The sequence below is a fragment of the Helianthus annuus genome, chromosome 9 (genome assembly GCF_002127325.2).
Source record: "Helianthus annuus cultivar XRQ/B chromosome 9, HanXRQr2.0-SUNRISE, whole genome shotgun sequence".
NCBI classification, from domain to species: Eukaryota; Viridiplantae; Streptophyta; class Magnoliopsida; order Asterales; family Asteraceae; genus Helianthus; species Helianthus annuus.
This window is the reverse complement of record NC_035441.2, coordinates 47664698-47692157: the sequence shown is the minus strand read 5'-3', so window position 1 is coordinate 47692157 and position 27460 is coordinate 47664698. Positions and strand designations below refer to the sequence as shown.

Genomic DNA, 27460 nt, shown 5'->3' with positions numbered 1-27460 from the left:
GAACAAGATACCAAAATTCCACAACAAACACAAGTATAACATAAGTCATGTAGATGACAACATTTCATTGAATCGTACAAAACTATAGTAATATATTACTCAAATTACAAGGTAATGGGAAAACAAGATAGAAAAGAGACTAGTATGACCTAGGGTATGGTTACTCTTGGAACCTTTATCTGGAATTTTATAGTAGAAGGTCATCGTGAAGATTCACTTCATTCAACCAAAATGGAGTATGTTCTTCATTTGAAGATTGTTAATTTATCGTACAAGCAAGATAAGGCCATATTCAGCATAGAAGAGCTGCAACATACACAAAACGTTATTTAAAAACCAATATAAAGTAACAATAAAGCAAAACCCTCTTTCTTGTAATGTATGACGAGGCGAAACAAAAAGATCACAACGAATAACAAATGCGACATCACATGTAAGGGTTATCGTCAAAGCTACACTACTAGGGTTTGTAGCCTAGCAATATCATGATGTGTACTAAAGGTGTTCATTCTCAAGTGGTTGAGGGTTCTCATCCCAATATCCCAATATGGACATTGGTGTAAATTTAGCAGTATGTTTATTGTGTGAGTTAGTTGTTCCAAAAAGAAGAAGAAGAAAGAAAAAAAATTATTTGGGGGATGCAGGTGACACTTTCCACACCCTTACTGTCAAGAGAATTGGTTTAAACTAAGACAGAACTTGGTTTAGTTTCTTATGTTATAATGAAAGGTTGGTGCAAATACAAGACACTTACGTTAACTTCAAACAATGTATACTAGGATAATTGTTACAACTAATGATGAAACTTACCTGCCAAAGGAACATATACATGGATTGAACGGCTTTCACGTTCTTCACATCTACTGATTTGGCACGCATCCAAAGTAGCGCTCCCATCGCCAGATGACTAATAATCTACACTTAAAAATGTTTTCATTAACAAATTGCTCTACTCTTGTGATCATCACTTGTTAAAGGTTCTACTGTTTGTAACGAAGCATTTTTTACTTATTTTAGCAGTTATGTTAAAGTTTGGGATGTTACAAACTAATACTCTAAAATTATATATTTACAAAGAAAATACAAATGTGTATATTACAATTATGTTTTGTTTGACCTGGATGTTATGAAACAACATATGTTGCTCATGATATATGATTTTAAAAGGTCACAACGGGACATCATAATTCAAGTTTGTGTTTAAAAGAGTTATAATCATGTAAACCGAAAACATATGTTGTATTGTTTGTATGTTACAAGTAGATAATGAACTGAAATGCCTAAATCACAGGCAAAGGTGTTTCAATAGAAATGACAAGGTTCCTCGTGACATCCATGCTATATTTTGTATACCAATAGAAATCTTGAAAATGTGGCTAGATTAATAATCGCCTAAACATCCCTCTCTTCATGGTTTTTACTGAATGTACCCCTTTCTCTACTAGATCAATTAGATCATTTACTGCCTTTTCTTATAAGGGGGTGCGCTAAGCATACAAAAGGGCACTCGCGGATTTAGGATATGATTAGGGGTACCCCTCAACTTGGCGAAGTACATTTTAGTGCATTTTATTCCTTCCTCATTTTATGTATCGGCTACCCTTGAACAAATTTTTTTAGCCTACGCTACCCCTCAATTTTTCTTTTAAATCCGCCACTTCAAAAGGGGTATCTTTAGCATCATCCGGATTCAATCCCATAAAGTGTGTTTCCTTGTGGGTTGGTTTGGGTGCTTTCATGCATATTAATTTCCTTCTTGTACTTGTAAACAACTAATACCCTTTGTGTTATAAAATACACCATTTATTGTTCACGAAATATTTTGCTATATATACAACTGTGTGTTACACCTTAATTATGCATATTTATAACTTACCGTTGCATATTTACTCCAAGTGATGGATGAAGTTGCTCCCACTAAACCAGCAGCAACATAAGCCATTTCTAGAATCCAAATGCATATCCAAAACACCTGCAATGTGTCATGTCAAAACTAACTATCAAACTGACTAATATTTTTATTAATATTTACAATTATATACACTTTTATTTCATAAAGAAGTAAAGTTTTTTTTTTTTTTTTTTTTTTTTTTTTTTTTTTAAGAGAAATATAATATTATTCCACACGAGAAAGGGCAATTACAAAGCAATGGCAGGTAGTCGGGCAACAAGTTGCGCCGCCACCCCCTTTTGAATAGTAAAGTTACAATATATATATATATATATATATATATATATATATATATATATATATATATATATATATATATATATATATATATATATAAAAGCTAACCCGTGTTTCACCCAATCGTATAGCAAGGGACTTAATTCCATGCATTCGGTCTCCTTCAATATCTGGGATGTCCTATCAATGGAATAATCAAATAAGTGACAAGAAATGCAATTAATATGTTACTTCAAGATTACTTGAATTAGAAATTTGATTAGCTACCATGGTGTTTAATTACCTTGAAGAATATCATTGAGAGAGAGAAGGCACTAAGTATTCCGACTGCAAATAATAGTGGTCTTGAAAGTAAACTTGCTCCTCCATTGATAGAATTCTATAAATTTTCATGTAGTTAGTGCATATAAACAACGGAGAACGAATAGTAAATATAAACCCTAGATAGTATAAACAAAATTCAAACCACCAGAAGATAATATTGTTGTGTATTAATCGTATTAAAACTGGATTCTTTTAAGAAAACATGATGGAAAATTGGTGTTTTTATTACTTCAAATATGGGTTAGTAGCTATTTAAAAATTAGAATAGCGGCTTTGGTTTATTGATATATGTAAATTTGAGAGGAGCCTAATTATTGTCTTTTCTATTGAGCTATTGAGGTCCCTATGGTAGATGGCGACTTTAGTTAAATTAGTTACAAGGAAAATGAACCTATTATGCTAATTTTATAAGCACTTAAAATTTCCTTTTATTATTATAATTATTTTTTGAATAGTTACAGTTTTAGGTGATAATAAACATAGGGTAAAGATCAAATACAAATACGTTTTAATATATTAAACGAGAGAATTAAAATATACATGGCATCTTTTCCCATCTATTTAAACATAATTTTTGATTGAAAAAAATATTTTTTTTTCTGTATAATTACTATAGTAACTCTAGTTATATGCACACTACTAGAAAACTAGGCAATTCCGACCAAATTTTGCGACTAACATAAGACGGTCGCAAAATTAGCGACCGATTTGTGACTAAAACCAAAACAATCGCAAAATTAACGACCAATCCAGATTCGATCGCAAAACGGTCGCAAATTTTGTGACTTTTTGTGGTCGGAAAAGAGTCGCAAATACGAGAAAAATAAAAAATAGCAAAGTTACGACCGTTTAAAGCAATCGCAAATAAAAAAACAAAAAAACAAAAGTTGCGACCGTTTAAAGCGGTTGCGGATACAAGAAAAAATAGAAAAAGAAAAAAGGATAAAAACTGCAAATAGTCATAAGTTCTGGGTCAAACTGCAAATAGCCATAAGTTTAGAAGCTTCAATCAAAACTTTAGCTGATGAGGATTTCCACATCTTGCTTAATTTTGACGATGAAGATTTAGAGTGACGGGTTTGTTTGTTATATATAATGGTTAGTTTGTTTTTATATACAATGGCCATAATTATTTATTTAAATACATGACTAGTTTATGTGGTCTCTAGTTGTATGATTATCATAATGACTTTACTCATTTAAATACAGGCACAGGTTCATGCGTCTACCCTTCGTCGTCATCGTCATCATCTTCCCCATCATCACCTACACCGGCAATAACCCAAACGCCTCGCCTACTGCACCTATAGTGTTTGTTAATTCTGAATTTGGTTTAATTTTGACTTTGTTTCTGAAATTTGGTTTGATTTTGACTTTAATAGTATGGTATATTATAGTTGCTTGCAGTTTAGTTTCTACACTTTCATGCAGTTTATTTTATAATTCCTACAAATGCCATTTGTTTTGCAATCGTCAAATGGGTCAAAGGCTGCACAAATGCCTGTTTTGGCTGCAAGTTTGTTTAATGGGTCAATTTTGTAATGGTCATCTAGGCTGCAAGTTTGTTTAATGGGTCAGTTTTGTAATGGTCATCTAGGCTGCAAGTTTGTCAAATGGGTCTGTTTGTCAAAATTAGTTTTGGCTGTAAGTTTGTCAAATGGGTCAAATGCCACTTATTGGTAATTAACTGCAAGTTCACAATCATCATCTGGGTCAGATTGTTATGGCAGTAGGTTTCAGCAAATGGGTCACTTTGTACATCATTCATAACACACAATTAACTTCAACAAAAAGTTACATCAATCCATCACTAAAAGTTAGATACTATGAAGCCACTCCTTTTTATAAAAGTTAACTGGTATGAAAAGTTGAATAGATGATTGTAGTAGTTGTTGCCCATCGAATACAATTAGAATTAGAATAATAACAACTAGTATCAATCAATAATGACTCTTAAAAAATAAAGCTTTTTTACCCTGATATCCTACGTTGACAATGTAATTAAGTTAACAACTGTTGACATTAATATTTATTTCACTAGTCATTATATTAGTTTTGCGTAAAAAACGAGCCGAAATAGAGTTTTTAATTAGTTTTAGTGAAATAAGTAGGTTAGATAGAATGTAATTTTAATCTTATATTGATTTCCTTTATACTTTATATAGTCGAGTCAGTGTTGAAGTAATCGCTAGTCGCTAGTCGGGCGGTGGGGCGAGGACTAGCGATTAATCGAGATTAATTTTGATTAATCGGGGATAATCGGTGATTAATCGGCGTTATAGTAATATCAATTAGTGACATTAGTTATATTTATACATACTTATTAATTCACTACTACAAAATAGGGCAACTGCCAGCATAATCTGCTACCGAACAAAACAGTAGCAAAATAAGCAAGAACTTTCCACGGGAGGTTATTTTTGGTGGCAAATTACTGTCAAAAATACATTGAATCGCCACGTCTAGTGACCCTTGTTAAACATCCTACGCGTGACTCACCCATACCTCCTATTCATCTACTCATCTCCTCTCTTCGATCAAACTTCTGTCAAATCGTAAACCCTAGATTCTTTTCAGATTCTCCTCTCTTCGTCTCCTCACACTTCGATCAAATGGTTAATCAAATCTAAACTTAGATTCATCGATTCATCCGTCAATCTAAACCCTAGGTTAAACGATTCAACCGTCAAAAGATTCAACACCAGAACTCAATCGATTCAGAGATGTTAATGCTATTTCGGAGCAAAACTCTGACGACTTTTCCAGAACAGATAATAAGCCTGTAATTCGTGATCTTAGGTATGACTATCTTCTCAAATTTGTGATTTCTGTGATCAGTTATAATGTTGATTTGGTTGTACCCTAATTATGCTTCGTTTTAGTTAACTAAACATTTGTAACGATTGGTAGGAACATATTATAGGCCTGTAATTCGTTTATTAATAAACGAACAAACATGAACTGTTGATTTGGATGATAATTACTCAATTGGCTCTCAATTTTAGCATATTTTCTACACTGAAATTGATTTGTTGTTGTTTGGCTACTTGATTGGTTAGGTTTTAGGTTTAATTGGTTATATACTTCGTTCATGCTTGATGTGTTAGCTTGTGATTGGCCAATTAATATGTTTATTTGCAAAATTCTTTTCATAGTTAGTAATGAATGATTTATGTACATATACGTATTTATGATGATTTTGAACTTTAGGGACACCGGTTTGATTAGTAATGGCATGGTATAGCTGAATGGATGGCAATGGAGATTATTCGCCGACTAGGTCTCAGGCTTAAGCTTTTTTTGTGAAAAGGACAGATTGCGATATGAGATTGAAACAGGGGATTGTAAAAAAGTTGGCTGGCGAATATACATTATTTTCATTTGTGTTAGCTATCTTTCGTATTGACCTTTTGTTTGTGAGTGTGTAGGGGCTGCCACTAGTCAGAAATCAGGCACCTGACTTCGAAGCTGAGGCCATTTTTGATCAAGAGTTCATCAAGGTAACTGAAGTGACTACGGATGTGTGCTTTTGAAGTGGTGAGTGGTCTGTTGAATTTACATGTTTGGGCGAGTGGAGGTTTGTGATATTATTCATGAGCATCCAACTATTTCTCGGTTTCATGCTGGTAAGCGTCGCCTTTGGTTTCCTTGTTAAGCACCGATATATGTATTTAGGCGTGTAAAACTATCGTGTAGGAAGTTGTTTTGTTTTATAATGACATGAAATTGTTCAAAATTCAGATCCGTACAGTTATGCTCCAAATCTATTTGTCTTGCAGTCTGTTGCTTTTATTCTTTTGTGCCTTTTTGATTTTATTGAGAAATTAATATTGTTTTGGTTGTGTTTTATACATTGAGGTTTTAACTCATATCAGATATTTTCTCTTTGCTAGTTTTCTAGTTCAACAAATCTGGTGGTGCTTTCAGTCATTAACTTGATTTGTATTCGATAAGTAATGTTACGGCCCCGAAGAGGTCCTACGGTTCTGCAGAATCATTGACTGTGGTTGAACTGTAAGTATCCGCCGTGTTGATCTAGTACTCTTCAGGTACCAAACGCTACTCTATTTCGGTTACTTTTGACACAATACTAAACATTTGCATTATTTTCCATATGCAGAAGTTGTGATTCATCATTTGGACTTCCCAATAGGCACAGAGGTATGTGGCATCATCAATGTCAATTGTGTTATTTTTGTTACAGTGTGTAGGCTACTCATTAGGTTTGAAGTTTTATGATAGTGGGACCAGATTGACTTGCTGTCTAAACACAACTAGAATTTTTTTAAATTTGGAAGTAAGTTGCACGCTGTATTGATTGCTTTCTCCCCCAAAAAGAAATTGATTGCTTCTTACTCTTTGTTTCATCGAGTCTTAGGAAATTGTGAAAGGTTTAGATGAATGTGGCAATAATTTTGGTATTGGTGAGATCGATCATATTTTTATTAGGATTTCTTGTTTTTATTTTGCTAACTTGATAAGCATCGGTATAATGTAGTTGACATTTATGACATTAAAGTCCAAGTTATTTAATATTTTGTACATTTTGTGGTTAGGCTTGATAGGCTGCTAAATAAAGAAAGTTGTGATAATAGCTCTACTTTCTTTATTTGGATTAAAGAAGCAAATCCACAAAACTATGGAAACTTTGTCAACAAATGTAATCGCTTAATTAGCTTTAACTAGAGAGAAACTCTTTGTGGGATGTAAAGATCAATGATGTGAGAAAATGAAAGGTTGTTTGGATTTATATTTTGAAACTAATTATTGCACCATTAAGAACTAGTTAATGTATAATCTGATTATTTCTTACATCTTCTTATGTGAGCCTCCGAATCTGGTTATTTTGACCCCTAAATAATCAGAAAACCGTGATTACCCCAATTACTTACAACTGATGAAATGCACATCCAAACCCTCTCCGTGTTTAGTTATAGAGGTTACACATTATTCCCCTTGAATGGGTTAATAGGCTGATCTTGTTTAAGAAAGCACATACTTCAGATATAATCTTGCGGTGGGTGGGATGATGTAACACCGAGAACTTGACAAAGAATTGTGGTACCGAGCTTCCGGGGGAAAGAAGAGAGGCAAAGTATATGGGTTAAGCAATCTTAAGAATGATTTTAACGTTCAGCATCATGGCAAACAAGACCAAGAGGTATGTTTATTCTTTTAAGTTGTTTGGTTCAAGCATGTTTAAACTCAAATATTGACATTATATTTTCATGCAATCACTTCTCAGTTAATAATATGTAAACTTTTGTATGGATATTATTGAAAAATAGGCTATTTGACCTTAGAAGTCAAACTGATTTTTTTCTCTTTATTCTATAATTGTATAAGCAGCTAATAAGTTTCATGAATTGTATAAATTGTGATAATGTTGGGCATTAATATTTCACTTTGCATTGGTTTTATTAGATCGAAAGATTCAACGTGATTATCCAAGATATGGTGAAAGAAAAAGAAGAAGAAAAAGAAAGGCTGAACGATGTTATTGCAGGATTGATGGTGGAAAAAGAGAAAGATAAGGCGGAGAAAGAGGCTATGAATGAGAGGATGTCAAACATTGAAGCGATGCTAAAAGCTAGGTTTCAAAACGTATAAACACTTTGTTTTGGATATGTATTTTGTTATGATAACTTTTGTATTTGATGTTTCAAGTGGGATGTTTTATATAATTGTGAAAATTTGATAATATGTGGAATTTAAAATTGACATTATATGCAGGCTAAAATAGAAAATGGATATTAAAAAAAAATAGAAATTGCGACCGCAAAAATGGTCGCAATTTTTCAAAAGACAGGCGGTCGGAAAACGGTCGCAATTTGTAAAAGACAGGCGGTCGGAAAATGATCGCAGTTTGTAAAAGCATGCGGTCGGAATACAGTCGCATCAAGACTGTCGCAACCGAAGTCCCACAAAACCAGGAACAGTCGCAATATTTGTGACCATTATTGAAGTCGCAAAACCCGGGTCGCAAAATATAGTAGCAGTCGCAACATAGTCGGAATAGAGCAATTGCGACGGGTGTTTTTCCGATTGTAGTTCCAGTCGGAAAACGGTCGCAACGGGGCAATTGCGACCGGTTTGCGACCAAAATTGCGGTCGGAAAAACCTAGTTTTCTAGTAGTGGCAATTGCTCTACTAGAGTAATTTGATTTATGTTTGATTGTTAGTTATTATGCTAATTTAAATACTAGGATAACTATTTATGTTTTATCATTATTATTAGTTGATTGGTTTTATCGTTATCTTATTCTTTGTAAATTTCTAATATCCATACATAAAGAGATGCGGTTTTGATCATTATTCAACATATGGAAAATATTGTCACCAATACAATTTTTTAGCTCTTTTGAATTCTTTCAATCATCTTTTTCTTATAAATTCTGCAATTGTTTTATTTTAATTCTTTTTGTTATATAATGCAAATAATTTATTATTTACACAAACAAAAACGTACCCATAAATATTTCACTACTTTTCCTTAATGAAACCCACCACAAAAAAATTTATTATTTCCACACAAGAATGTTGATCAGTTCTGTTTTAGGCATAATGGAAAACATGAAAAAACATACCTTTGATTGCATCGGTACAGGCCAGCAGAGAATCCAGATGTAGATGCAGTAATAGTGTTTGACATAGTTGTCAGTTTGGTCTGGTTCCTCCTTAGGGTGCAATCTAATGATGGTGATGATGAGAACCGATAAAGGGGTAATCGGCTATGGAGAGGAGGCCGAACATTATGATGTTATGGCTAATAGGGTGTCTGATTGTGTAACTGAGTAACCCCTTAACCTCCATATAATTCTCCTTATATAAGCACCCAGGAGGAAACCCTAATTAGTTAATAAGGGTAATTGGGCCCATCAACAATTACCAACTAATTATTTAATAGGATTGTTATATATTTTGATCCATATAATGTAAATGATTATAATGGCTACTAGATTAAATATAAAATAAATATATTTAATCTTACATTCTCCCACTTAGCCGAGTAATCATTTACTATGAGTGTTAGATAAGCCTGATCAGGAGTTAACACTCATTTTAGCCTTAAACAAGTACTATAGCAGAAAAATACAGCCGTTAAATCATTATGCGACTCAGGACCCCCATTAATCATACTATAGCCTTAATTTAAAACCTAATCGTTATGATCAAAATACGCGTAAGCCCTTTGTTTGATTTGTAACTATATTTGTCTATATGCCATTATGCTAGCTTGACATATTCTTAGAGACATACAAAATCAAACTGATGAGGAAAATTAACTAATACTTAGTCATTCATAGTACGATATGCAATTGCGCACGACTATTAATTAATACCCGTCTATGAGCTCTCTTAATAAGACTTATGGGTAATAGCCCTTCAGTTATAGGATCCTTAAGCATATCATGAATGTATTCGATACAAAACTTAGTTTCCTCAATTCGTTCATAAACGAATAATTAATTGCGTATCGAAACTTAATGCAGCACCTCTTGAACTGTTACTGTTCAAGGAGTTATGGTAGCTGACTTTATCACACTAATTCTTCAAAACATTAATTATATGGAGTTAATAAACTTATGAGTCCACTGATAAATTTCCAACAACATTTAGTGACTATATTATGTCGTTATAACTTAGGTTGTTAATATCAGTGCATTATGATTCCTCCATGAAATAAGTTTTGTCTGCTGACATAAAGATATACCCGAAATTACATTTTGTCATCTTTGAATATCTCAAAGTTAGAGTAATAAACCGGTTTTAATTCTCACTTCTTCTTCAAATTATAGCTTCTCGTTTCCTTTAAAGATATTGTAATACTCCATTAGATGCTTCACATTAATCTAGACATATCTAATGTGTTGCAATGTGAGTAATATCTAAACGAGTGTAGACTTAAACTTACATAAGGCTTCCAATTAATGAAGCGTAAGGAAATAATCTCATTTATCTTATTATCCTCTAAAGGAGAGCAGTATTTTGTTACATATGTAAGGACCCATTTAACGTTAAACTTATAGAACGAAACTATTGTCCCATTGGGTCTATCTCGGTATGTTATGATATCTATTACATAAGAGACATCTCTGAGATCTATTATATCAAAGTTTGTGTTAACAATGCTTTGACTTATGTAACATATACTTGTCAAAAGAATATCATCTATATAGACAAGTTTATCTTAGTTGCTCCCACTCATTTTGAGGTAGGTTCATTAATCCACTTGATTCTTGATGAAAATAATTACGTTAGCTTTTCATCACGTTATGATGTTTGCATTAACCCATACATGGATATTATTGGCTTACAAATAAAGTGTTCTTTAACCTTCAGTTTGAAACTTTAGGTTGTTATCTAATGAACATGTAAATGTGTCAGCCATTTGTTAAGGAAAAATTGTTTTTAATGTTCATCTAATGTAGCTTTAAACCATTATAAGCTACTAGAACAGTGATGATCCTCAAAGAAATCTTTGATAATTTATCTCTTCCTAAGTATAACCTTTGACAATCAATCATGCTTCTTAGTGTCTTAACGCTTATATTGGGATTTGGTTTAGTTATGAATACTCTTAGGTAATTCAATCAAATCCCAAACGTTATACGAACACATAAAATCAGTTTTACTAGAAAACTGTTTTATTCCATTCAGATGATTGATTTACGCTAATGGCTTGATTTTAAGAGATACGATCATTAAACATTTCCAAAATCCATTTCAACTTCATTAGGGAGGGTATGTAATCATCAAAGTTAGTAGGCTTTTAAACTTAGATGACCTCCTGAGTTGATTATTGGGTTCATTAGAAGTTTCAGTTTTATGGATTAGCTCTTGGTTAGGTTGCTATCATTTTTATTCTAAGTTTGTAAGGGTTGGTGCAGTATGGTATACAAGAGGTGTAATCGGAGTTAAATTCGGAGTGAAATTTAATGACACTCTTCCCCCCGCCTCTTGTATTCCTTGCAAATCATGATAAGGACTTTGACTGCTCCTACCGAGCTTAGAAATCTTTAGGAACTCAGCATACGTAGGGTCAATGTGTAACGACCAACAAATTCTAATAGAGAAACAAGTTAATGATGTTAGTCGTTGTAGTTTCTCTTGTTGAGGATTATGTTAGTTTAGGTAAGAAATCTAAGTGTGCCCACAATTAAGCAACAATGAAACTTTTGTAAGAGTAGCATTAGATTTAAGGAGACAAGTATTGATGATAGAACAGTGTCATGATGGAGCGGTGTCTTGTACAAGAGGTGCAAACTTATAAGGTAATGTAAAATTTTCACTCCCTCACCTCTTGCAACTATTGCAAGTTATTATTAAGACACTTAATGCTCCCACTGATCTTTAATATCTCTAAAATGCTACAAGAAAAGTTTCAATGAGCTACGTGACGTGGGAACCTATCACATATACGCTAGACTTTATTTGATTTCTTTAATGTCCAGGTATCATAAGAAACTTTAGGGACATATTTAATAGAAATCTTATAAAGTATATGTATGAATAAATTTCTTCTAAGACCGTGGGCCATATGTGACAAAATTTAGATACAAGTTGATAGTCTGTTAAATGATAAATGAATTATGTCTGAATATTCCATTTGGAATAAGTTCCACGAATGTCAATGAATGACTTATGATGGACCCATGCTTATTCCTTAAGCCAAGTCATATTTTAGGGCTTTAACGTCATGATTTAAAATCACTTAAAATGAGATTAGATGAAAAAATCATCCTCATTAACTATGTCATGATTTCTCATGAATTTTGGTTCTAATGGATGAAATTTATAAGTCTCATTTACCTGTTGTCAAATTCTCATTAGCATGATGACAAAAGGTGTGAAAAAGTAAGGTATCATCTAGTTTCATCTTAGTAATGTTTCTATCCAGATATTTAGAACAAATAAGAGGAGAGTTTAAGATAAGTGTGACTTTATGTTGACTATGCAAACCTCACAACCTTCATAACATTGCTTAATTATGATACTATATTCTGATTAATCTTCAGAATATATAAGGTATCGAAAAGCGTTGTTGGAAGACTGCTCATTATGGTTCTTATAGTCTTAACATTTAATTTTGTCACTAACTCTCATGTTAGTTATTTGTCGAGTTCTGGTAAGGAAACGTATGGAACTAGAGTCAACTAATCATTTGTTAACTGGAATATTAAAATTAGCAGACTTAAATATCATTAGTAAGTGACTATCTAATTAATTTGCCCAACTGTTCTTTAGAATAATGGATAGTCTCGTTGCTTATGCCTAGTCTAATGACATAATTATGCAGTGAGATTTTCCTTTGAAGAACCTTAACATTGGGATTAGCACTTGTAATTTGTCTATGGACCTTAGAACAATCCTCTTTTAAAGTTTTAGTGGTTGTAAGGTGAATAACATCTTATTTTCCAGTTTCAAACATTTATTTCTATGTACATATGTTGCTTATCAACACACTCGTTATACTTTGGTACTTTTGAGTGTTATAGCTGATTTATAATGCATCAAATTGTACAAATGAAAACTTAGTATGTAATGTACTGGAAAAAATGTACTTATTTCCATGCGTAAGCCCTTAACTTTATGGGTCATGGTATTGTACATTATAATATATTCACATATACCACTTAACCTTATAATTTATAATTTTAAATGAAGACATGCGCCTTAGGAGTTCTTGTGATTATTCCACAATTATAGATTAGTCTTAGGAAAAACTTAATCTGGAATAACTTTAGTGATAGCAATTATGTTAGAGAGTTCTTGATTATCATAAGAGACATCATGTTCGATTTATCCTAATCATCATGCTCTACTTTTCTTCTGTAGTGCCTTATCAGAAGAAAGCAATAGGGTTATCGTCTCTTAAGAGATAATCAAGTATTTAATTTAAGAGCTAATTCTTATAGAAACTTTAAATAAAGCAAAACATTTTAGGCTTAGGAATTAGAGTGGATGAGATATAGATTTATAGAAGAAAATTATAGTGAGTAAAAATTATGGGTACTAAGAATAAGGCAGACAGAATGATCACAAAAATTAATTGAGGATCATTAATATAAGGATCATTATGTGAAGAGGTTGTGATATGTCTATTACTAACATCAAAATAATAGACTACTTAAAGTTCTACTTAAACGAAGAGAAAACAGCTTTGGCCAGAAGTGTAATCATTTAAGCATATGTGCAAAGTGGTTGTAACAAATCAGCTTTGGCCAGAAATTGAGACAATCACTTTAGTTATGCACTTGTTAAGTATGCCATCTATGAATGAATTAAATCAGCTTTGGCCAGATATTAAAACATTCATGCTTATGATGCATGCTTAACATAGCTTTCGTAATACTTGAACGATAAGTAGATGTATCAAGTCAGCTTTGGCCAGAAATGATATATCAAAAACTCATTCAAGTAAAGCCATTTTGGTTTTGTAAAACATTATTTGATCCTCATTAATTAACTAAATAATTACAAAAACCAATCATTTAATAGCAAACCACCCATTAGCGCGGATCGAACTAACGGGTTCGAAATAATTACGGGGTTCGGGGCGGAGCCCCGAGCTAAATCTTAGTTCACATTAAACAGCCTAAAATAATGAAGTTTCGAGTCAGGTTTCGACTGAGTTATGAGATCTCGAGTCAGTTATGAGGTCTCGAGTCGCAACCTTGTTGTCACGAGTCGGAACCATGGTCTCGACTACTATATCTTATGAGATCTCGAGTTATGATGAGGTCTCGAGTCGCAACCACGGTCTCGAGTCGTAACCTTATGGTCTCGAGTTATGACGTTATGGTCTCGAGTCGCAACCTTATGATCTCGAGTCGAGATCTGTTGGTCTCGAGTTGTGAAGGTTTAAGGACCTGATGATTTCGAGTCGAGACCTTATGGTCTCGAGTCGAGACTGATGGTCTCGAATCGTAATCTGATGATCTCGAAGCTTCCTGTTAACAGCTGTTAATTGTGATAACATAACTGAAAATTCGAAATCTAAGGGATTATGAGATATTATTTCCTGTTTTAAGATGATCTAATTTTATCAACATATTTCGAAAAATTGTAACTGTTTATCTAATAACAGTTTTCGAATAAACTTAAAAGATAAAATTGGATCAAACATGGAAAAAACACTCATTAATCCTAAAACATTCCAAAACATAATAGAATTTTCGAATTTTCCTAAGAACATGATGAACCCTAAAAAAAATAAAACATAAATTCTGGAACCCGAAACCTGAAATTTAATAGTTTTTCTAAACAGATTTCGGTTAAAGCATAACCCAGTTGAAATCGAGTGAACATGTAATTAATCCTTTTTCCCGAAAACAGAGATCTCGAGTCGATCTTCATGACTCGAAACCGGCTGTCACCGTTTTTAAAGTTACAAAAAAATCCGTTTTCCAAGTTTCAATCCCAGAATTATGGATACAAAAACAGAACTGACTAATCAACATATGCTCTGATACCACATGTTGATCAGTTCTGTTTTAGGCATAATGGAAAACATGAAAAAACATACCTTTGATTGCATCGGTACAGGCCAGCAGAGAATCCAGATGTAGATGCAGTAATAGTGTTTGACATAGTTGTCAGTTTGGTCTGGTTCCTCCTTAGGGTGCAATCTAATGATGGTGATGATGAGAACCGATAAAGGGGTAATCGGCTATGGAGAGGAGGCCGAACATTATGATGTTATGGCTAATAGGGTGTCTGATTGTGTAACTGAGTAACCCCTTAACCTCCATATAATTATCCTTATATAAGCACCCAGGAGGAAACTCTAATTAGTTAATAAGGGTAATTGGGCTCATCAACAATTACCAACTAATTATTTAATAGGATTGTTATATATTTTGATCCATATAATGTAAATGATTATAATGGCTACTAGATTAAATATAAAATAAATATATTTAATCTTACAAAGAATACAAGATGATACAACACTACCAATGAAAGTAGGAAAAAATATACCTGCATATGCATGTAATATGCAACAGGAACAACCAGTGCTTTCGAAATTAGCATATAAAAAGCTGTCATGAAAGGAAACCTCTTCCATCGCAATAAGGGGTACTAGAATGGTCACACATAAGAAAATTTAGTTTAGTAGTTGGGTACATATTTTTAGAGCAATTGAATCCAAAGAAATTTTTAAAACCTCACCACATTGGCTGAATATGCAGTCGCAACCGTAAACCACCCGACGAAACCCCAAAACAACGGTGGAGAACCAACAATCCACGCAATCGAAAAGCCCTGCGTTCAAATCAATCTATATTAAAATCCATTACACCTAATATGGAACCCTCTAAAAGTGTTAGTGATATATTATGTTTTGTGTAACATTTTACAATTACAACACCCCCTTATATATATATAGGTATATAGGGTGAGGAATAACAAACTAGTTAATCCTATGATTATGCTAACCTAATCACAAAATATATTTTACATAAATATATATCTCCAATACCCTTATAAAAGTCATGATCAAATCTGTGGGCGGACTCAGGGGGTCAAAGGCTCCCTTGAATTCGTCCTTATAAAATATGAGTTTTTTTAAGAAAAACATGAGTTTGACCTCTAGTTGTAATAAATAAAAGAAAACTGCCCCTAACAAAGACGTTTTGTGACCGCCACTGACAAAAACTAATGAGGGAATACCAACGGCGGTTCAACCATTAGATCAATCCCAAAGGCAAGCCGGCTATATATACGGTTCTTTCTTTTGAATGATCTCTACAACTTAATTAAGGAGGTTCATTAATAAACTATTGAATACCATGACAGCTGATATTGAAGACACAATGATAGCAGTTCTCATAGATAGTTCCCCAGCAGCTAATGGGAGAGAAGGCTTGTTAACCTGAAAGATTCATTACACTAAGTATCAACAATCGTTATATTCTATAACTTAACATATAGACGTCAATGTGTGTGTGTGGCCAAAATTAGTTTTTTTAACCTTGTCGAGTTCTATATCGCATATTTGGTTGAATCCACAGACGTACATTTGCATAAACAAGCCTCCAACAAGAGCCTGAAAGTAGTAATTAAATATATAGAAGCATAGAACATTAATTTTAAGAAAAACAAATTATAATAGTACTTGAGAGTTAAAATGTTCTATCTAAATATACCTGCATCAATTTAAGGAAGAACAATGGGGATAAATCTGACATTTTCTGGACAGCAAGAAGTGACATGGAGAGTACACTAAAAACCTACAAAATGGAATTAGACATAGTGATCAGGTAACTTGTATCTTAGTCTTTTTCAATGTCAGTTTTTATATTGCAATATTTGAATTGCCATTATTTAGACTTAGAATTGCCACAAGGCATAAAACAAACACCCCCTCGCAGACTCTACCAATTGCCATTTTAGGCTTGAATTGAAATACCCAACGGTTAATATTTTGATATGCTATTTGTAGAATTCTTTTTAGATGGAACGTCTATCGGTACTAGACCCCACACCAATAAATAACTGAAAAGTCTAAGCAGGAATCCAGATGAAAATCATACCCTGAAAACATCGATAGATTAGCGAGGGAATTCTTACCCTCAAAAACAACGATGGATTAATAATGAAATATCCGTCGGTTAAACCAGTCGCCTAACTTTCATTGGTAATATGTCAATGATTAATGACAATCTTAGTTAAGCTAGTTTTTTTTATTTGTTTTATCGAAATTTTGTGAAGTTTTGTTGCTGATTACTATATTTTCTGTTGGTGATACTTCTTTGTTTAGTAGTGTTGATATTTCAAATCTATTAAGATTTACCGTTCCAATCGCTACATACGGCCTCATAAATCTATACAGAACATCCACAAAACGGATAGCATTTTCCAAGGGATTTATCAAATCATGAGTTGCATCAAATTGAGGATTATCGGTAGATGCTGCATTCAGTTCAAACTTCTCTTTCTTCATTTGGCGAGGCGTTAATCGGTTATACAATTTCTTATCGGTGTGATTGGTACAATGCCTTCCTTGCAAGGACTCTTTCATATCAAAGTTGGATATCCGAGGAATTTTTGAAGCTTGTGCTCCTAAACATGTTGAATCCATTGAGTATGAGAAAATATAATGAAAAGCAAGAAATATAAGGCAGACAATCAAGTATATGAAACATTGCAGATTTCAGATTTAACAACCACAATTGAACAAACTAAAACATTATTAGATTAAGCAAATCTCAGTTCTAAGCCAATAATGACTCCCTCTGGCTGCCAAATATCATATCAATAGAGATAATGTTTTAATGTAATTTAACCCTCAAATTCTAGTGTGGTTCAAAGAATGTGTAACAAAATTTTCATTTTCAACCCTATTAAAATAAATTTTTCTAGTTTAAACTAGTAGGTAACCCAATTATTATTAAAATTTTCTAGTTTAAGGTAGGTAACCCAATCACCCTCCAATTAAAATGAGGAATACATAACAATACAATAAACTAACTTTGCCCAAAACCGAATCATTATAAGAAATTTTTAAAATTTATCCTTTTAGTGGCAGACCCTGTTAAATTAATGAAACTTTGACTTTCATAATTAGAAATTAACAGAATATTCCCGAAGAGAATACAACAGCATCTCCAATGAAAACCCAATCCCCCCCCCCCCACACACACACACACACCCCTTGCGTAGCATAGTAGGGGCGGGAGAGGCGACCGACCCCCGAACTTTTCGTTCAGTAGTGGAGGGTATGTAGTTTTCGTATAGAAATTTTTGGGTATATACGTTTTCGATCCCCCAGCGCCACGCCCCCCCCCCCCCCCCTGCCTAAATATCAACCATTGGAGATGATCTAAAGAAACATGATGATAAAATTTAACTCATAAGCTAGTGGGAGTACCTGTGGCAAGGGAAGAAGCCTTAACAACTCCAGAAAACAAAAGCGAAGTTGGCTTGCAAAGTGACCCCATGCATACAGACGCCATATATGTCCTTCCTGAAATAGTGTTACTAAATTGTGTGAACTAGAATTATGGCCCGCCGCAATGCGGCGGGGATTCTTTAGTTATAATTAAATTGATTTAGGATAAGCACGTTATGTTGAACCCGTCAAACGGGAAAAAAGTAGATGATGTAAAACTGTTCACCCACACACGCACATTGTGTCTTGTTAACTCGCAAAATTTAGAACGAAACGTAAAAACACTAAACCAAAGACACACGGTGCGATGTGTTAATTCACAAAATTTAGAACGAAGCATATAGCGAAAAATTTTGGGAAAATGAAAACTATAAAGGACCAAAGTTGAAAGTAAAAAAAGTTGTGAGGATAGATTGCAAAAGATAAAAAGTTTTGTGTTAAAAGTAAAAAAAAAACAAATAGTTTTGGGTTAAAAGTAATTTATGAAATACTTTTGGGTGAAAAGTAAAAAAACCAATTTTTTTTTTAAAAACCTCCAAAGCCAAGGTTACAACAACCATATGTATAATCATTTTTTCTTTGAAAAACCTCCAAAGTCAAGATTACAACACATAAGTAAAAAAAATCAAAGTGGTTAAATCGCAAAAGATGGAAACTTTTGAATTAGAAGTAAGAAATCAAATTAATCAAAGGGGTTAACTTACCAAAAATTAAAACTTTAAAGTTAAATTGTCAAAGATTAAAACTTTAGTGTTAAAAAGGAAACAATGATTAAAAATTTTAAACTTAAATTGTCAAATATTAAAACTTTAGGGTAAATTGTCAAAGATTAAAACTTTAGGGTTAAAAGAAAACAAAAATTAGAAGTTTAAACTTAAATTGTCAAACATTAAAACTTTTGGGTTAAAAAGAAAATTTTCCATTTTTTTTAAATGAAAAACTCTCAAAGCATAACTTACAACACATACATGCACATATAACTTGCTTCTTTATATAGTGTTTAATTTTCATTTATATAAGGAATACACATGTAGGGAGGGGAAGGTTCAAATAAAAACCACTAGTTATTGTAAAACTCAAAAACTAATTAAAAAAGCAAAAAGAAAAAAATACCAAATTTTTTTTTTTATTTTTGCATACCAATTTTCGTCAATTTTTATATATAAAAAAATTTAAAAAAAAAAATTTGTAGTGCACATGTGTAAACTACACATGTGTATGTGTACTACACATGTGTATTATACTACAAAAGATTTTTTTATATATATAAAAAAACTTGCGATTTTTATAAAAAAATTGAAAAAAATTTTTTTGATGTGTTTTTTAGACTTTTTTTAGTTAGTTTTTGAGTTTTTCACAATAAAAGTGGTTTTCATTTGAACCACACATGTGTTCATTATTGAATATGCTAACTATAACATTTTAACCGGTTAAGATCAAAACTGCAAAACATTTAAAAATTACCAAAAGCTATTTCCATATTATAAATTAGCAACAAATTGTTGCTTAATGGTATTGTACCCCATGCATGGGGATTTTTTCAAAAATAATTTTTGATTTTTCACTTTTAACCCAAAGGTTTTACCTTTTGCATTTTAACCCTTTTGCTTTTTTAACTTTTAGCCTAAAGTTTTTCATCTTTTACAGTTTAACCCCAATACATTTTTTATTTTCAACTTTGGTCCCCCAAAGTTTTCATCTTTCGCAAGTTTTTCGTTTTACATTTCGTTCTAAATTATGCGAGTTAACACGCCATAACGTGCATGTGAGACTCAACGTATTTTCGTCATTTTTTAACGTTTGACAGGTGCATCGCAACGCGTATATTTCCCCAATTGACGGATTCGTCGCAACGCGTGTGTCCTAGATCGACTTATTTTTTCTTTTCTACATATTACGTTTCATTCTAATTTCTTCGCATTAACACATCGCAACGATCGTGCGTGGTTCAACAATTTATTTCTGTTTTTCGTCCAATATTGTTTTTTTCTTTTTTATTTATTTTAATTTTACAAGTTTTTCCGATGTTGGTGATCGCTAGCAGTGATGTGACATTGGTGCTACTTGACACGGTTACATGCATATTTTCACGTACATATTTTTATGTGCGTTTTGCTATAAATTCGAGTTGGTCTACATTTCAACATAAACTATTTTGGAAAACGACTCAGGTCAAATACAATTTGTTTTCATGTTTTTTTATGTATGTTTCGTAAATTTTGTTTTGAACCGAGTGGAGTCATATTTTACTTTTCCCTTTTTTCAAAAGGTCTAATTAATCCCTTTTGATTACATGTGTCGGTTTTTCCTTTATACCCGCTAATGTTTTCCATATATGAGCCGGGTCACATATAATACGTTATGATCGAACGGTATAAACTCGATTTACTTTACGTTTTGATCCAATCGCAATGCTCATATAGGTCACACTGAGCACAATCAGATACGTCGAAATATACTTTTTCATATAATTAACGCATAACATAACATTTAGACTAATAAATTCTATATTTACGGTGCACAGATGTTAGTGCTAGTTACTATTAATAATAATAAGATAGATGACAGATGTACAAGGTTGTCTGGTCAGAGCCGGCCCTAAAGGAGGGCGGGGAGGACAACCGAACAGGGCCCGTGATTTCATAGGGCACGTAATTTAAAAAAAATCTGATATTATATATGTAATTTTTCTAATAAGGTTTAGCCAAACAAATACTAACATAGGCTCACTTACAAAAAGAAATCATATGGTTAGATTTATTAGCCCATTAGGTTAGTGAGCCCAATACCCAAATGATTTTAAAAACTAAAAAAAAAAACATTTATCCCATGTTGGGCGGCAACTGCCATTAGGTTAGTGCCCTGGATAATTGTGCCTTCACCTTTCACGCATAGAGCCTGTTCAGTTCAACCATCTGCACTTTTGCTTTTAGTTCTTCGATTGTTGTTTGATTCAGGCCGTATTTACAAAATCACAAAGATCGTGGATCAACGTATAGAGCCTGTTTGTTTGATTTCAGCCTGTTCGACTTCAATCTCAGACAATACACGGACACGGATCATGTTGAAAGGTAAACATCTGTCGAATTCAGTTCTTATGTTTTGTTTTTGGTCGAATTCACAGTGAATTATTCACTCATTCAGGCCCTTATTAGTTATACAATTGTTGAATTCAGGCTCGTATTCACAGTGAAGACTAAATTGTTGGTAACTTATACAAAAACGATTGTCGAATTCAGGCCCAAATTCTGTTTTTTTTTTTTTTTTTTTTTTTTTTTTTTTTTTTTTGTTGTTGTTGTTGAATTCAGGTATGGTTTACGATTCTATTATTAGTTGATTCATGATTTTGGATTTTTTTTTTTTGTCGATCATTAGGCGTTAATTTAATTTGATACAAACTTTGTCGATTATTTAGACGTTAATGGCTCCTAAACAACCATCCGGATGGCAAAAACGTCAAAAGAGGAAACGAGTTGAAGAATTGTTGAAGTCTCAAAATTTTGTATTTTGTTGGCTCCTAAACAAGCATCCGGATGGCAAAAAAGTCACTCATTCAGGCCGCTTACGGTATGTCACTCATTCGAATACTGTATTTTGTATTTTGTTAATTGCATTGTTTATCGAATGCTATATTTTTTCAAAGGTTCACGGTTGAATGAAAAAAACTAGTTTAAATTACTTATTTCGTTAAGCCCTAAGGGCACGTTTTTTCAAGCTCGAACAAGGTACAGTAATTCTCAGGGCCGGCCCTGTGTCTGGTGTTCCTACATCACATTATTTAGATACTTCCTTTTCTATCCAAGCTGGCCATCCATGTCGGTATGAGTCCCACATGGAGCTACATCTTCCGATGACGTGGCTTTCTTTAAATAGGCGTGCTACAAAACTATGAATTTATCAAACCCTACCCCTGTTGTCTTCTTCAAACACATACAAACTCATGCCAACCCTTCCTAATCAATCTTTCTAATAACACCAACAACAAATTATTGTCTCCTTAGTAAAAACAAATTTTCATTTTGGATGGTTCAACTGTAACAATAAAAAAACACACGTTTCTTTTAACATATACTTTAGTTTGGTTCTTTGTTGAAGTTTTATTTTTACGGTATTCATGTTTATTACAACTTGTTTTGTTTATTAATCAATACATATTGCATACACTATAACCTTTTAATGGCGTATTGATAAATATATGTCCTTGGAAGCTTAATAAAAAGTGTATTCTTCATAGTATTGAAGACAGTGGTTTGGTTATTATTTACATCCGCTTAATCAAGCTTTAATAAAATTAACAAAAATATTTATAATTTACAAATATAAAAATCACAATTGTTTAACATTATTCGACCTATATAACATTTTTTAAGACTAATAATAATCAGGCTTTAATAAAATTAACAAAACTATTTTAACTATAAAAACCACTCATATAATTAAAATTAATTGTTTAGTTGCGTACTTTTTTATATTTGGTTTAAATTAAAGAACTTTTATTATTGATTAGTGATTTTAATAAATTATAAGCTATACAAGTGAATAATAATAAATTATATGCTATACATGTGAATAAAAAAAGGGGAATTGGATTTAGTTGATATTAACCTTTATCGGTTGGCCGGCGTTGATTCTAATTTAAGAAATTTCATTTGACAGTTCCAACTTACAAACATTTTTATTCCATCGAGCCTTTTCTTACTGAGGTCAAATCCACTTAAGTTTTATTATTATTATTATTTTTATTTTACAGATATGTCGGTTTATGTGGCAAAAAACGTGGTTATTTGTTGACATGGCTGTTATGTGACATCATCACCACCTCCAACTCCACCACGAACAAAACCCACCACCACCATCAGCCGCCACCACCATCACCCACCCCACCTGCTACCCCGCCAACATCCATCTTCTGTCAGTCCGACTTCGAACCCGCCCGCCACGCATTATGTTTCCATAACCATAATTACCAAATCCTAAATTCAAAACATTGGGTTTGGAGCTCCGGTTTAACATCATACCCGTTTTCAAAACCCAACTCCAAAGTGTAAATATTATTGGCTGGAAGTGCATTCATCTCCGACCTCCGGACAAATATTATAGGGGTGAACATAGGTGTCAGAATGGTGGATGTTGGTGGTGGTAGCACGTGGGTTGGCTGATGGTGGTGGGTGGGTGGTGTTGGTGGTGTAGGTGGAGATGGTGATGGTGCCACATAACAGCCAAACCAACAAAATACCCAAGTTTTTCCATATAACTTGTCGCGTCAGCTAAACACTAACTAGGCTAGATCTTATTTAGAAAAGGCTTGGTGGAGAAAAAATATTTGCAAGTTGGGACTGTCAGGGAGAATTTCTTAAGTTGAGATTATTACCGACCAAGTGGTGAAAGTTAAGATTATTGATGTACATGAAAAAATTTTAACTTTTATGCGTTTTGTACATTTGAAAAAAGTTAAATAAAATTGATGCATAGTATGGTTCATAAATTACGATATCAATATATTTTCTCTCTTTTACACACAACTACTTTCAAAAATATTAAAAATTTATAGAGGATGAATAGTGTTTTATCCAAATTTATTGATGAACATCCTCATAACCAGTGTCACTCACTCTACATAATATACAAGACCCCACTCACGTAAATTCAGAGGATCAAATCTGAAATAGTTTACAGATTTAACCTGAAATAGTTTACAGATTATTTCTCTAGCTTCTTAGATTCTGAGTGCGCCCTACAGAAAGACTTGTGTACCCCTATAAAATGACTTTAATGCTCCTCAAGTCATCACTTTTAGATATTATTTAGCAAGTTTATTTTTTTCGAACAATTTGGCAACCATGTAAATGAAGAGAGAGACATATGAAAGTTTTATGTTGAGAGATATTTAGGAACAAAACACATACCTCCAAAACGATTTCAACCAAGAACAATATTATGATTTAAAAGTGCTGCTTGGTTAATGATGAAAAGAAGATCAGCCAAATTATCACACACCAGAAAATATGAAAATGTTTGAACCACAATCAGGGCTTTATATAGGTTTAAAACGACAAGTTGCCATCACTAAGATATAATTAATACGTTGAATTCCACAAGGATTATATAATATTTCTAAATTCGGAAACCACAAACTTTAAAGTTTGAACACACAGCAAACTAAATTTTGCGTCACCGAGTAATATGGTATTTTCTTTGAGGGCTGCCATTTTTTCAAACACATGTAAAGGTTTAGTTTTATTAATATTCACACACACACACCACATACTTTTTTATTTTGAAAGATAACATATAAAGATATGATATTCCCTTTTTTGAAAATTCATTCATATTCTAAAAAAGGTTTTTTATGGTTTCTTCTTCCGGGTCAAGTTATTCTACAAAGACTTCTAATTGTAAGAAGTGTAAGAAGAATTTATAAAGTGACAAGTGTCCAATAAGCTAAAACTAAACCCACTACATCACCACCAAAAACCATACACCCCACCCCACCACCACCCAGAAACCTAACCCCCCCCCCCCCACCCCCCCCACCCACCCCCGGCAAAAAAACAAAAAAAAAAACTATACCTCACCAAAAAAACCCCCAAAAAACCTAACCCTCCCCCCCCCACCCCCCAAAAACTTAAAAAAACCTAACCCCCCCCCCCCCCAAAAAAAACCTAAAAAAAAATCTAAAAAAAACTAAACACCCACCCCACCACCACCCAAAAACCTAACCCTGGGGGTTTAGGTTTTTGGTGGTGGTAGATGTTTAACGGGTTTTTTTTTTTTTTTTTTTTGTAGTGGAGTTTTTTTATGTAGTTGGTTTTTTTAGGTTATTAGACAATTGTCACTCTATAAATCCTTCTTACACTTCTTACAATTAGGATGCTTTGTATTTGATCCTAATCCTTCTTCTTTCATCTAATAGATCTCATCAACCATGTTTCTTAATAATAGTCCCATTTATTGCATGGCAATTAAAGAATGAAAACTGTTTTCATTAACTTTATATTACTTTTTAAGTAAAACTAGGATTGCGACCCGCCGCAATGCGGCGGGGATTCTTTAGTTATAACTAAGTCAATCGAGGACCCGCACGTTATGTTAAACCTGTCAAACGGGGAAAAAATAGACGATGTAAAAACGTTCACCCACACACGCACGTTGCGTCGTGTTAACTTGCAAAATTTAGAACAAACGTAAAAACGTTAAATCAAAGACGCACGTTGCGATGTGTTAAAGTCACAAAATTTAGAACCAAGCATAAAGCGAAAAATTTGCGGAAAATGAAAACTATAAAGGATCAAAGTTGAAAGTAAAAAAAGTTATGAGAATAGTTTACAAAAGATAAAAAGTTTTGGTTAAAAGTAAAAAAAAAACAAATAGTTTTGGGTTAAAAGTAATTTATGAAAGTAAAAAAAAAATCAATTTTTTTTTGGAAAACCTCAAAGCCAACGTTACAACAACCATATGCATAACCATTTTTTCTTTGAAAACCCCCTAAAGCACACCCCGCGTTGTGGCGGGGCATAAAACAGTGTGTCAAATAGTACTAATGTCACACAACCATCATCGACCACCAACACTGACTCGACCTAGGATATGCGTGTTGCGACGAACCTATCAAACATGGAAAAATAGAGGTAAAAACGTTGAACCACACATGCACGTTGCGTCATATTAACTCGAAAAATTTAGAACTATACGTAAAGCGAAAATTTGCGAAAGATGAAAAGTATAAGCGACAAAAGTTGCGAAGTTAAATTGCAAATAATGAAAAGTTTGGGTTAAAGTTAAAAAACAAATTATGAGGGTTAAAATTGAAAAAAAGTTAAAACATTTTGGTTATAAAGTAAAAAAATCAACTTTTTTATTTTAAAACTCACAAAGCACTATGTACAAGTTGTTATGCACAAAAAACTTGCAAACTTATATATGGAATAATTAGCCTTCTGGTAAAGATTTACGTGACCTTAATTTTTTTAATTATATTCGAAACAAGTGTGATGTTCATTGGGGAACACTAAAAAAGTGGGGAACAGTGGGGAACCGACTCAAATGAACTCCGATTGGACTCATTCCAGCGGCGCTGGAACCGGCTCGTCGAACCCTAACTAGGATCTCTTAATCCTAAACCCTAAATCATAACCCCTAAACCCTAAATATATTAGGGTTTGGCTTTTAGGGTTTATAGTTTAGATTTTACGGTTTAGGTTAGGTTTTAGCCTTATTTTTTAGCTTTAGGGTTTAGAGTTTAGGAGTTAGGATTTAGGGTTTAGGATTGATAGATCTTAGTTAGGGTTCGACGAGCCGATTTCAACGCCGTTGGAATTAGTTCAATCGGAGTTCGTTTGAGTTGGTTCCCCGCTGTTCTCCACTTTTCAGTGTCCCTCAATGAACCTTCCCCTTCGAAACAAAGGCCCTTTTTGGTAACTTTATTAAAAAATATCACTATAATTATAAATCTAACATTAAAGAGTTTCATAAAATGTTTAAAATCTAATCTAATCAAATATATTGGTCACCTTAATTAAAAGTAGTGTAAACTACAATTTACCTCCTTGTGGTTTGGGTCACTTTCCACTTTACCTCCTTATTTCATAGACTTTTTGTACTGCACCATAAAACTTTCATTTTCTTGCAATTTTACACCTTGTACTTTGTTTTTCGTCAGATCTGTTAACCTGTCGTTGATTAAACGAGTGAAAATACCATTTTATCCTTCTTGTGAACGTTATAAGATTCCATCTTCTTCAATACAAGCCCTAATTTCATTCCAGGTAACCTGTCACAATCATTGTTCCAATTTTGATTTAACAGGCAACGCTCTTGTTCAACACAGTGTCGCAATACTCTGCAAACTCCAGTTCATGCCGCCGTGTTAGCTCATAGAGGGTCGTATCATCTGATCTGAGATGCTCATGTGGTTTAGGTATATGCTGCATGATCTTTAGGACGGAGGCAAACCCTGGACGACGTTTCCTATGCTGTGTAAGTGCTCAATTCGTCTAATATTTCCCTAATGTTGAATCTGTACGTTAGTTCATGTAAAGATCTGTATTAAA

At 33.2% G+C, this 27460-nt stretch overlaps 1 protein-coding gene and 2 long non-coding RNA genes across 4 annotated transcripts; 2 read left to right on the top strand and 1 right to left on the bottom strand.

Moving 5' to 3' along the window:
• On the bottom strand, window positions 1–24422 carry LOC110875595 (homogentisate phytyltransferase 1, chloroplastic). Its single transcript, XM_035977189.1, has 14 exons — window positions 24317–24422; window positions 18390–18485; window positions 17313–17581; window positions 16666–16749; window positions 16491–16565; window positions 16308–16391; window positions 15689–15781; window positions 15497–15598; window positions 2472–2567; window positions 2297–2368; window positions 1877–1972; window positions 811–915; window positions 265–306; window positions 1–233 (listed from the first exon to the last, which is right to left on the bottom strand). The coding sequence occupies exons 2-13, from the start codon at window positions 18472–18474 to the stop codon at window positions 265–267; spliced, it is 1203 nt and encodes a 400-aa protein (XP_035833082.1). The 5' UTR covers window positions 18475–18485; window positions 24317–24422; the 3' UTR covers window positions 1–233.
• Window positions 5943–8213, top strand: LOC110877486. 2 transcript variants are annotated; one of them, XR_002557072.2, is made up of 5 exons: window positions 5943–6138; window positions 6406–6526; window positions 6633–6673; window positions 7517–7673; window positions 7937–8213. It is a non-coding gene; the product is annotated as an uncharacterized LOC110877486 (long non-coding RNA). The 2 variants fall into 2 exon arrangements; XR_002557071.2 differs by having other exon boundaries at window positions 6406–6561.
• LOC118481876 lies at window positions 21253–27460 on the top strand. Its single transcript, XR_004866186.1, has 3 exons — window positions 21253–21481; window positions 21826–21977; window positions 27216–27460. It is a non-coding gene; the product is annotated as an uncharacterized LOC118481876 (long non-coding RNA).